This window comes from Talpa europaea (assembly GCF_964194135.1).
Source record: "Talpa europaea genome assembly, chromosome: 15".
Lineage (NCBI taxonomy): Eukaryota > Metazoa > Chordata > Mammalia > Eulipotyphla > Talpidae > Talpa > Talpa europaea.
This window is the reverse complement of record NC_140083.1, coordinates 12,927,932-12,940,300: the sequence shown is the minus strand read 5'-3', so window position 1 is coordinate 12,940,300 and position 12,369 is coordinate 12,927,932. Positions and strand designations below refer to the sequence as shown.

The window sequence follows — 12,369 nt, the reverse complement described above, 5'->3', positions numbered from 1 at the left end:
AACATGTTTAGTATTTAGATTAAGTGTTAAGACATTTTCAGCAAATAAAATATTTCAGTGCTTACATTATAATCCTTACTTTTTCAGCTTTAAATGACTTACAGTTTCCATCATAATTTTTTTTTGCAACATAGCCATTTCTTTTCTAAGTTCATTTTGTGCACCAGTAAGTAGATTCTCATGATTCTTCTCTAACTCCTCCATACTCTAAAGCACAAAAGATTGGTTCAGTTATAAACCATTTTTCATCTCAGTTTGTAAATCTGTACAATTTTCAGAAGTAGGAACTTTTAACATTCAAATAATGTACATATTTCTTAAAACACACACTAAAGGAATAAAAAATCAGACTGAATCAAGTATTACAGTGGTATATACTTTCTTCAGAGCAATGGGCTAATGAATTAAGGTGAAAATAAAAAAACTTTACAGACGAAGACTAAGTCCCATACCAATGTATACCAAAATTTTGAAAACTTCCTATAACCTTTCTAATTACCAGGCTGTAAACAACTCTCTTATGACTAAGGCTGTGAATTCATTAGAGGGACTTTTCTTCAATTTATGAAAAGCAAAAATTATGTTAGTAATCCTAATGCTTACTCTGTAAATACTATGGGGTAATTGCAAAACAATACATGATCACTATCCCAGAAACAGAGGCACACAAATTTTTATAGTGGAATATAACTTACTATGGCTATGTGGTAGAAAATGGGGATAAGGTCCAATTTAGTAGCAAAATATTTCAATAGATAAAAAATAGTTAACATTCTAGAGAACAAACAAGCAAAAACATGAAAATGCATTGTGAGTACAGAGTAATCATGTGACAGGATGGGAGTAATGGCTTAATTAGTACATGAACCTTAAAAATGAAGGTCAAGATTATGACTAGGAATTCAAAATGAGATGTTACTGAGTTTCAGGAGGACGACAGTTTTAGGAAGATAATATGGCAGGCCAATGATGGGCGTATTGGGGAAAATAATAGTCTAAGAATGATGAGGTTCTACTAGGACAAAAGCAACGGTTATTGAAAAGAACCATCATGGAAGGAAAAAATCACAAGACCCACTAATTAAGATTCGTGGAAGTAAAAATCACAAGGTCCATTAACTAAGATTCAAAGATTAAGAGATGGATGGGCAAATATATACTGAAACTCCTACCCTAAGTAGAAACATTCAGAAAAAAATCTTTTCTAGTACTTTACCAAACCTTCACACCAAGTAACAAATGGTTTTCAAGCAACATTAGAGCAAGAGAAAGGAAAATACTTCTAACTTTTGAGTTCAAAAACTTCTAAAGTTATTTAAAACTACATTTTAAAATGTTTTTACTATTTTACTCAGAGCATCCAGATTTATTTAGAAGAGTGACACTGTTTGAACAAGACTGTCTAAATGAACCCTCCCAAGGGGGTGGGGGGGAGTGTATGCAAGTTACTAAGATATATCTGCACGAGCAAGAAGAGTTCAATGCCACATAACAAATTGCACTTGTCAGTTAATTCTCAGTCAACAAATTTTTAACCCATTGCTGGCCTTTGCATTCTATTATATGTCTGGGCCAACTCAGGATTTTAAGTTTGCATATAGAAACCTTTCTGTGACTAAGAGTTCTCAAAGCAAATATGCCATAAAATGCATATGTAATATATTTGAAAATAAATATTCAATTTAAATTGGCTACTTTCTATTTAACAAATGGGGGGTAAAAAGACAAGTAAAAGACTTGAACAGAGACCTATTGCTAATGTGTTAATAAAGTATGATTTTTATGCACAGTATGTACACTTTCAGGTGAAATTCTCAGTATGCCATTCCTTTTTGAATAATCCCACAAACATTAGAACACTACAGTAAAAAGTTAATTCAAAATGGAATATAGTTAAGAATTAAAAATGTCTAAGTTTTTTCTTCTGAACTTGGATGGAAAAAATTATTTCTGCTTCCATATATACAGCTTGTTTTATAGGAAACAGTGTTACCAAATACAACAAACCTTTATGAACTGCTCATATAACTGTCTAATTGTTTTCAGTCTTTGGCTCTGAACAACTCTAGACTGCTGAAAAATCTTCTGTTGCTGACGAAATGTATTCTACAAATAGAAAAAGTTATGTGATAAAAATTTTGGTAGATTTCTAAGTTTAGCAAAAAATAATTCTACATTAAACTTAAAATGAATACTTTTAAAATCAATTACCATAAAAATTTTAACTATTATGGCCTACTTCAGATAACCTATGCACACTAATATACAACAATACTACCACCTGTTACTGAGTAGGAAATCTTAACAATAGCTCTTCATTCTTCGGTGCTTCACTATCAACAGAGATGATCATTCAATAATGCTGGCTTTTCAGTTCCTTGGCCTACCTTCCACCAATGATTTTTGTCCATCACCCTAGTGGCCCATTCACTTACATACACATACCCTGGAATTTGTCATTACCAGTAACTATAATCTCTATATAGTACTAATAAAAGCGAATGTAACATCAACTTCATGTTAGATACTACTTTGAACTATTAAACTTATACATGAAGTCATTTACTCCTCAAAACAATTATATGAGAAAGGTACTCTTATTCTACCCCTTTCATAGATGAGGAAGCTGAGGCATAAAGACAAATATTTGTCCATGGTCTCACAGCTAGCATTTGGTAAAACCAAAACGTGATTCTAAACAGAATTCAGACTAACCATTATTCTATACTGTTTCTCCATCTATCCCACTATTCAACCACTATCACCCTACCATTCTAGCTCATTCTCTTAAAGTACTTCAGCTCAATAATCTTTATCAAGACCTAAAAACCCATTCATCCCACATACTTTACACCGTTCCCTATTCTTATTCCCATGTCCTCACTTTTCTCTTTTCAAGCTTAAATTTCTGTGATCATTAAATTACTCCTTTGTATACAGACCTTGCTCCCTTCTTATTCTGTTACATTCATTTAGCTAAAGCCCAAACACGTAGAATCTAGCTCTCTGGCTATTCTGTATGCATCCCTATAACTGGCCATGACTGGAAAAAAATCCATAGCACTCACTTTAAGTTCAGGATCATTATGTTAACGAAATTATATTTCACCTTTAAAGTTGCTTGACAATTCTGTTTCCTTAGTGCATTTCTCTGGCCATCTCTCAGAAAAGTATTTCACATCTCTCATTTGACCTCAAGAGGCAACATCTTTTCTATTGTTGCTGGCCTTAATTATTTCACTAAGGAAACAGAGCAATCCAGAGAATTTTTAGCCTCCCATCACACTCTCTACTTACCCACTCATATCCATGTGTGCTCACGTGTTCTACCTTCTCTTCTGTTTTAATGATCTATCCTTGTTCCTTGCTAAGGCCAACTTCTTCACATGTCCCATATAGTCTCAAGGATTCAGCAGTCACCCCATACCCTTTCAATCTTACCCCTCTGATTATTCCTACCAGCACACAAACATACAGCTCTTTCTCCAATTTAGAAAACAAGCAAACATCCCTATTCCTTTTCTACTCAAGCTAATAGTTCATTCCTTTCCCTTCCCATTCTCTTCATTCCAGTCAGGTTTTTGCACTCAATATTCCAACAAAACCATTATGATCAAGAACAATGATCTCCACATTGCCAAATGCACCTTATTTAACTTATGACAAAGCTAGTGAGTATATAATAAAAATCAGTCCTTTTTCCTTAAAAGGTCTTCTTCACTTACAGTGGTTTTCTTTCTATTAAGACTTTCAGTCACAGTCCTCCTTACTGGTTCTTTGTTATTTTCTGGAATTCTGAACACTGAATGAAATATTTAATCCAGGCCCTTAGATTTCTCTTTTATATTTACAATCACTCCCTAGTGATGTCACCTAATTTCGTGGCTTACTGTCTTTACAGTGAGTATTGCCAACTTTGTATGTTCAACCCATACTGAACTCCAGGCCACTTTAACATCTCCTGGTAGATGGTTCATATGCATCTTAATATTTTTTTTAAAGATTTATTTATTTATACAAGATGCGGGGTACAGGCCAGATTAGTGGGAGGGCGAGAGGATCCACCAGAGACAGAGGGAACAGAACAGGCAGACAAAATACACTGCTGAGGGGAGCAGCAGGCGAGACAGGAGAGGTCTGCCTCGCCATGTGGGACCCTTGTCGGCTGGCCGGGATCAAACCAGCACTGAAGAGGCTGCAGACAGTTTCACAGCGCTGTGCTCAACTGCCTGCGCCACCAGGGGAGGCCTGCATCGTAATGTTTTTAAAACGAAGCTGAACAAACCCCTAAATGTATATGAACATTACTTTAACTCTTAAATAAGAAATGTGTAATAATTTCGCCAACAATGACAAGACAGTTAATGTAGTTATTTTATATATATATGGAAGGTGGACAGGTAACAATTCATAAGGCCACACCATGTTCTGATTATGCTGCCTGGTTCCGAAATGGGCAAATGAGTCAAACTAGGTAAGCAATACTCTTTCAGGGGACTTTTCTGCCAGAGCAACTAAAAAAAAGACTACTTCAATCCCTGGGGCTACTGAACTTCTAAGTCTAGGACTGTAAGAAGTTTCTTGCTTCCTATGTTGAGAGAGTCTACTAAGAACTGGAAAAATGCTGTAAGATACTCCATGAGCAATCCTACCCTACTCCATTCAGCTATGGCTGAAGCTAAACTACCTACCACCTCCTGTACTTTTACATAAACCAACAATCCTCCTTGTAACACTTTTATGTCACTTGGTACCACAATATAGGAAGCAAAGACCAATAGAGTTTAGGAATATTCTGTGTGCTTGTACTTCTATACAATACCAAAACACATAATTAGCAATGCATAATGAAACAGAATGAGTGCCATTATATGCTAAGGCTAGGCTCTCTATTCCTATTTGACACCTAGTTATACAGAGTTTAATAATAAATTTAAAAAAGTACAACACTAACAGCTAGTTTTTCTTCTTGTTCTTCAGCTTTCTGCACATCCAAATCCCACTGCTGAAACAAAGTCAGAAACTGCTGAGAAAAGTCTTGGCTAAGCTTCTGCCTGCAAAACAATGAATATTTGATATTTTATACTAATATGGGGAAAAAAAAACTTCAAAACAAGATTGACTTGTCATATTCATATTATAATAAAAGGAGATAATTGTAAATTGTCAAATATGAGAAGTAAAATTGTCTTATGCTGATTTCAGAAATATTTATTTTCCTAACCAACAAAAAAGCCCTATTACATGCTGTAGCTCTAGAAAACTAAGTATTATTTATAGATAAGAATTCCAAAAAGTCCACTTTTATCTCCAAGCAGTTGATTTTTCATTTTCTTCTACTGAATATAGGTTCTGATTAAGACAGAGTGAATGGAGTTGTAAGATTTCCAAACAGAATGTCATTTAATTTTTCCCCATTTTAGCACAATGGTTTTATATAAAGGAATTAAGCTAAAATAAATTATTTACAATATAAGAGTGGTCATTTTCTATACTGCTAAACAACTCTATCTCAAGATTAAAGGTTTATGACTTTTTATTCAGCCAGTATTTATAGTGAAAAAAAATCAATTGTTATTTAAAGGGGAGCAAGAATCTTATTTTTAGGGAATATATCTCAAATTTATAAAGAGCAAGGTTTCAGGACTAAAGCATTCATTTATTTAGAAAAAAAATCGACATTTTTAAAGTAGTCATTTTTTTTTTAAAAAGATTATTTATGCATGCATGCATGCATAGAAGAACTGGGGTGTAAGCCAGAGGTGTGGGAAGAGGATTCACCAAAGAGTGGGAAGCAGAAAGGTGGATCTACTGAAATACTGCTAGGGGGAGCAACAGGTGAGACAGGAGAGGTCTGCTGCATCCTATGTGGATCAGCTCCCTGACCTGGGATCAAACTCAGGCTGCAGTAGTGATAGCATAATAGCACTGATACTTAACCCCTAAGCCACTAGGGAAGCTCCCAAATAAATATATTTTTTTACTAGTTATCCCAATAGAGAAGATGAAAGTATTTTTCGTAATTTGTACAAATGAATACTACGAAATGATACATTATGTTGTGGCTGTGGAAAAAAAAAACAACTTTACCTTTGCTCTTGCTGAGTTTTCCAAACTTGCTCAATTTTCTGGTTACTGGTTTTGATAGAAGCCTTGGTATACAATTCAAGTCTTTTTCTCTTGGCAAGAAGAGCCTTGTTCATGTCAACTATATTTAAAATAAATATTCCTTAAGATATAATTCTTTTGTTCCCACATTTTCAAATATATACAGGTAAAGTTCACTTAACAGTTTTGGAAAAACATTTAAATTTAAAAATACTGAAAAGCAAAGCTACTGTTATTAAACACTAAAACACAATATTGTTTGCTTTTTTTCCTGAGAAAACTGTTATTTAGTATCCCAGTGCTGATTCACCTAATCTTTTCATTTAGAGATTATTAAATTCATAAATGAGTCTCAAAAACAGACTTCAATTTCCTTACGTGAAATTCTAATAAAAGCAATTTTTTTAAAAATTTATACTCTCCAATATAAGAACTGTTAGGATTCATGAAACACAAAACTATCCTATTTTGAAAGACCAAAAATGGCTATAAAGAAAAATATTTAAAAAAAATACGACTTTCAGTATTTTTTTTACTAACCAATTATAGAAAAATCTTAATTTAAGCAAATATCTAGGTAATTCAGTCAGGAACTCATTTAAATATCTTTATGAAGTTTTTTACAGGCCATTTTACCCTTAATTACCGTAGTTCATAAAATTTTCAATATTTGAAATGATTTGCTAACACATGCATATTGATCTACCACTGGTAACTATTTTGCAATGATCATAATTGCACTATTGTGAAAATACTCTACAGTTTTCAATATGTAAAACAATAAATTTGTAAGACAACCAAATATTGTGTCACCACCAAAGAGCAATTCTTTCAAGATTTGACAGAATAATCCTTTTAGAGGTGAAATACTGACTTTTTAAAAGTACTCCCCCTGACGCAGCTGATGTAACTGTTATGACATCTCATTTAAAGTTTGAACTTTCTGTCTGATTATACATCTTACCAGATAGCAAAGTTGTCCTTAATCTCAACTACATAGTTTTAATAATGTAAAATAGTTAAAGGCTCCATTTACACTGCCTTTCCTAAAAAACACAGCAAGGTCACAGAAAATAACTGAATTGAGAAACTGATATACATACAGGTAAGTGTATTTATTTCACTCCGTCCACAAGAGTCCAGAGGGTATTCTTCCCATCCTTTTTTTCCCCCCTAAAATTTCAGTCCATTAAATTCATAAACGTGTAAGATAAAGCACCATTCTTACCTCACCATTTTTAGAAGCACTCCCCCTCTTCATCTCAACAATCAGAAGAGGTAAGGAAGGAAATCTATGAAAGTGAATCACATGTACTCACACCAAGGCACACACAAGAAACCTCAGCTAGGAATCTTCTAGTCCACTGATAACATCTCCTACCACCCAAGATACAGTTTAGAGCAATTTCACTGAGCTACAAACATCTTAGACATACCTCCAAATCTTTCCAGCATAGTCCGCACTTCACCCCTATGAGAAAATTAAAAAACTTCTAAGTAAAGATCCATGAAACAAACGCAATGCCTCCACATGCAGAAATACCCCTAGCATTCCGCACACAACCTCCCACGCACAACCACAACCACCATTCCTTAAAGCACTTTATTTTTTTTAAATGTCACTTTTTCATTTATTCAAAAGAGCAAACAGTAAGTCATAAGTTTAGTGTAGCCAATAGAGAACAATGACAATTCATGGAACCCTCCCCCTCAAAAAAAGAACAAATATATTTTTTCTCATATATATTTTTTTCCTTTAAATGCTCTATTGAGTAGAATAACATACCAAACACTTTGAAATCTACAGAAGATAGGAAACACAAATCTAGTTGAGATGTAGTGATGACTTGTGTTTCTTTTTTTCCTGAACTGCCTGTGTTTGTTGACTAGTAAGCAATGTAATTGACACATACGTAGTCATTCTCAAAATGCAGAGCAGGCCCACATATGCCACTACAGTGCCTTAAAGCACTTTCAAGGCAACAATCAGGTTGCGCACATTACCCCATCTCTTCAACGAGGCCCGCGGAATTCCTTTTCTTCCCGTGCTTCTCAATGACTGAAATCTTCCCTGCATTGACAACAGCAAAGAAAAGTATTTTTGAAACGGAAGGCCGCCATTCGCACCCCTTTCAATGGGGGTAAAAAGGGCTTCACTTTGAGGGGTTTCTGGCGTCTGCGTCTTCAAGCAGACAGATCAAGAAAAGCGCGGCCTCGTGGGCCCCAGCGGAGCGCGAGCAGGGCCCCCCCCCCCCCCCCCCCCCGAGTGCCGGGCACAAACTGCGCGTCTGTCTGAGCCACCACCACCGCCCACACTCTGCGGCTGCCCAGCAGAAAGTAACGGCCGCGAAGGCGACCGAAATTCCGAGCGGGAAACAAAGGGGAGCGCGCGCGCCAATGAGATTTCATCATAACTTAAAAAAATAATAAAAAAATAAAAAAAATAAAAAATTAAAAAAAAAATAAAATAAACCGCGCAGAGGCCTCGAGGGGAAGCCGGGCGGGCCCGCTGCCCCCCAAAACCCCACCCGTGGTACCTTGCGCGGCGTCCTCGGCGGAGCAGCTCAGCGCCTTCCGCTGCTGCTCCCGCTCGAAGTGGAAGGCCCGCGCGGCCTGCTCCTCCAGGGCCTTCCCGGACCTGCCCCCGTGCTTCTTCCCCGACGGCACCATAGCTAGTCGCCCCTGACTGGAAAACAAGTCTCTCATCGCCTCTGGCCACCGCGACGCCTTTTAAATTAACGGCGGGGTCGGGAGGCCTCGACGCGGGGTCGGGGTCCGGCCCAGTAACTCGGCGCGGCCCCCAGTCAGCGCCCCCCCCACTCCTCACCACAGGCGCGCGCGGGGGGGCCGAGGCCTACACGCCGGCGTCGAGCCGGGTTCAGGAGGCCGCGGGGTGACTCTGGGGCGGGCCGCGCGACCCCCAGCCACACGGTGCTGTGGGGGAGGGGCGCCGTCACGGACTCGTTTCTCACAGGATGGGGGCGCGTGTTAAGACCCGCCGACGGGCCCCGCTTCCCACCCCTGACCCCCACTCCTCGCGAGCCGGTCCACGCCCGCGCCGGCCGCTGCCTTCCACACGCCCCGCGCCCGCCCAAGGCCGGCCCGGCCCGCCCGCGCCAGGCTCACGGCCCTCATTTTCTGTCAGCGTCCGCTCGGTGGAGATTTACCTCACGAGCCCAGAGAGACCGCGGCCTGGACTCCCACACTGACGTGCCTACTAACCCCCCCGAAAAACAGTAATAAAACATGCGGCCTGGACCCCCAAGCTGAACTGCCTAAAAATAATAAAAATAATAACCCCACAGAAAAAAAGGGATAAAACAAGCCAAAAGTCGAGCCCACAGTTGAAGGCCTACCGCGCCCCCCCACCCCTCCCCGCCTCACGCCAGCTTCTCACCTGAAGACGCGGCTTCTAGCGGCTTCGACGCACCTCTTAAGTAGCTTGGCTTTCGTCAGGCGGGAAAAGCCAGCCCCGCCTTCTCCAGCCCGCCGCTGATTGGCTGGGCTCATGCGCAAGCGCACAGCAGGCTACGGAGCTCCGCCCCCCGTGGACCCCCTGCTGCAGCACGGCTGATGCAGCACAGCTGATGCAGGGCACCTGCTGCTGCATCCGGGTGCAGTTGCTGGTGCGGCCTGTTGTTTTTCAGTTTCTTTTTATGATTTACTTTGAATGTTTTAAATAGTATTGAAAGTTGCAAAATGATGCATGAGTTATGAAATATGATGAACATGTTATAAAATTGGTGAAGAAATTTACCGAAACCCTTGGAGTCAGCTTAGAAAATCATCACCCCCACTGGCCGTGCAGTTCAAGGATATTTTTAAAAAATTATTCTGAATTTTGTGTAAATCATTTGTCCTTCCCACTTCCTAGGTTTCGTTTTCTCGTATCTGAGTCCTTAAAAAAACCCTGCTTAGTTTTGTGCCATATTCTATCTACATGGTATTTTTTTATTCACCAGCTTGTTGCCAAGAGAATAGATCATTAAAACAGGCTATAGTTACTTTTTCCTGCTGTATAGTATTCCCCACACATTTTTCATTGTTATTTTTGTCCTTGGACATGTACGTTATTTTCAGATTGCAGCTTATATGAATGATGCTGCTGAGAATATTTTAATATCATGCATATATACTAAAGGTTTTACAGAGTAGCTAGCTGTGAAGTTGCTAGGCTAGGAGATAGTAACGCCAGCAAACTGGTTTCCAATTTATACACCCATGCAAAGAGTGAGTTCCTACTTGTAGTGGGGCAACCAGGTGCAGGGTGAGCAGGGGGAAAGAGGGCCAGGAGGCTGGCAGGCTTCCTAATCCCCTGAGAATCTTTACTTTTTCTCTTTGGGCTCTCTCTTGCAGCCGTTGCTCATGGTCCTGCCTCTCTGTAGTCACTCGGCCTCTCGTAGCATCTCATAACCCTTGCGCCTTCGCTGGACCCTGTGTAATGCTGCCCTTATATCCTCAGCCTCCAGGCTCAGGTATGCCTACTTTTGCATGCCCACATAATCCAGGTGTCCACTATCAGGCATATGGGGCCCCAGTCCACACTCCCTAGAGCCTTCTGCATTAGCACAATCAAAGCCGCAGGTGATAGCCACTGAGGCTAGTGGTGTTAAAAGCCTGATTAATTCATTTAGCCAACACGATTGTTGAATATACTAATTATCTCTTGGTGTAGTCAGATTTCTTAATTTTGCCACTCTAGTGGATGTAAAATGGCATGCCTTTAAGGCCTTCTTTTATACTTCTCCATCACAAGTAAGATTAAAGTTCTTATTAATCGTTTCTCGGCCTTTTGGCTAAGATCAAGTGAAAAGTCCTTGTTATACTTATTGACGTACTGAATTAACTCTAGGTGGGGGCTGGGAATTTGCATTTTAAAGATTCCCCAGGCTATTGTCACAAACTAATAAGTTTGTCCCACTAACAAGGGCAGTTCAACATCTCCACTGGCTGACTTAATAATGCCATAGCCTTATTTTCTCAATGTAGCAAACACATGGGTGAAAATTTAGAAAATAAGGAACAAAAAGATTGTGAATAAGTGACCTGCTGCATGAATAATCAGGATTGGATTATGTCATCTTATTTTTCTAGTTCTAAATGAGAACTCATCTACATGCAAGTTTTAAATTTTAATTCCTATCCAACTAAATAAACATACAAGAATTTAAATGACTATTTCTTCATATGAAGTCTTTTATAATGGAACCTACAGCATTTAATGGATTTTCAAAGTTAGCCTTCCTAGGATTAGCTAATAAAAAGCATTGTTTTCCACTAAAAATTTAAAATGGGTCATTTCGAGTCTATCTAATATTTAATATTAAATGGTTAGTTACAAAAGTGATGAATACTGTAGGGTAAAGAAAAATGTCAGGTTTTTCTGCCCTCCCGCCATCAGGATAGATGAAGGATCCTTGAGGTCCTGAATGCATGCCTGATGGCGGGCACCTGGAATAGGGTGTGGGCATAGGTAGATGGGATTCACCTGGGCTAAGACTGTGCTTTTAAGGGCAGCATCACAGGGACGCCAGTAGAAGCTGAAGAGAAGCCAAGAGAGAAGCAAAGAAGCAGAAGCAGAGACTGCCAGAGAGCCCAGAGAGAGTGCGGGTTTGCTGGGGGCTGGGAGGACTGCCAGCCTCCGGGCCCCCCAGCACCCCTGCCTGCCGTGTACCTGGTAATCCCAATAAAAGCCTGCAAAACCCCTGAGGACTCTGACTCCTCCTTTACCCGGTCTGCAGGATCAGAAAACCTGCACTGTGGTTTTCCTGCCCCTTACAAATACTCATTGAAAAAAAAATTTTTAGAAGATGATATATGAAGGAAATGAAACTTACTCAATCTCATTACCAGAACACATACTTTTCAATTGGAAGTATTATTTCCTTCCATTTTTTTCTTTGCATTTATGTATTTTCCCCAAAATAATTTAAAAATATATTTTGATCTTTGTACCTGCCTAAGTTTACTACCAACTTAATGGGGGGTTCTGTGTTTGCATTTAATCCTGTTTTCTCCCTTTGATCTAACAAGAGCTTTAGGATTTTATTGACTAATTATTCTTTCAAACTGCCTTACTGACGTCTGTGTTCTAGAAAACCACATGAACATTGCTCCATATCGATCACAGTCCACTTACTCCAATTATCTGGATTCCTGACAAAATATTTTCTCATTTTCCTTAGTAACTAGTGACGTAGCATTTTGTCATGGTTGTTTAAAACCTTTGATACATTCTTTACTTCCTTATGGTCTCGAAGA

The 12,369-nt window shown here is 39.1% G+C and overlaps 1 protein-coding gene across 1 annotated transcript; it reads right to left on the bottom strand.

Annotated features, from left to right (window-relative positions):
- Window positions 1-75: 75 nt before the first annotated feature.
- On the bottom strand, window positions 76-8,778 carry SYCP3 (synaptonemal complex protein 3; the record flags this gene model as incomplete). The annotated part of the gene is made up of 7 exons (XM_084254917.1): window positions 76-207; window positions 2,008-2,106; window positions 4,955-5,054; window positions 6,091-6,208; window positions 7,545-7,579; window positions 8,113-8,179; window positions 8,646-8,778. The coding sequence occupies 7 exons, from the start codon at window positions 8,776-8,778 to the stop codon at window positions 76-78; spliced, it is 684 nt and encodes a 227-aa protein (XP_084111043.1).
- Window positions 8,779-12,369: the final 3,591 nt, after the last annotated feature.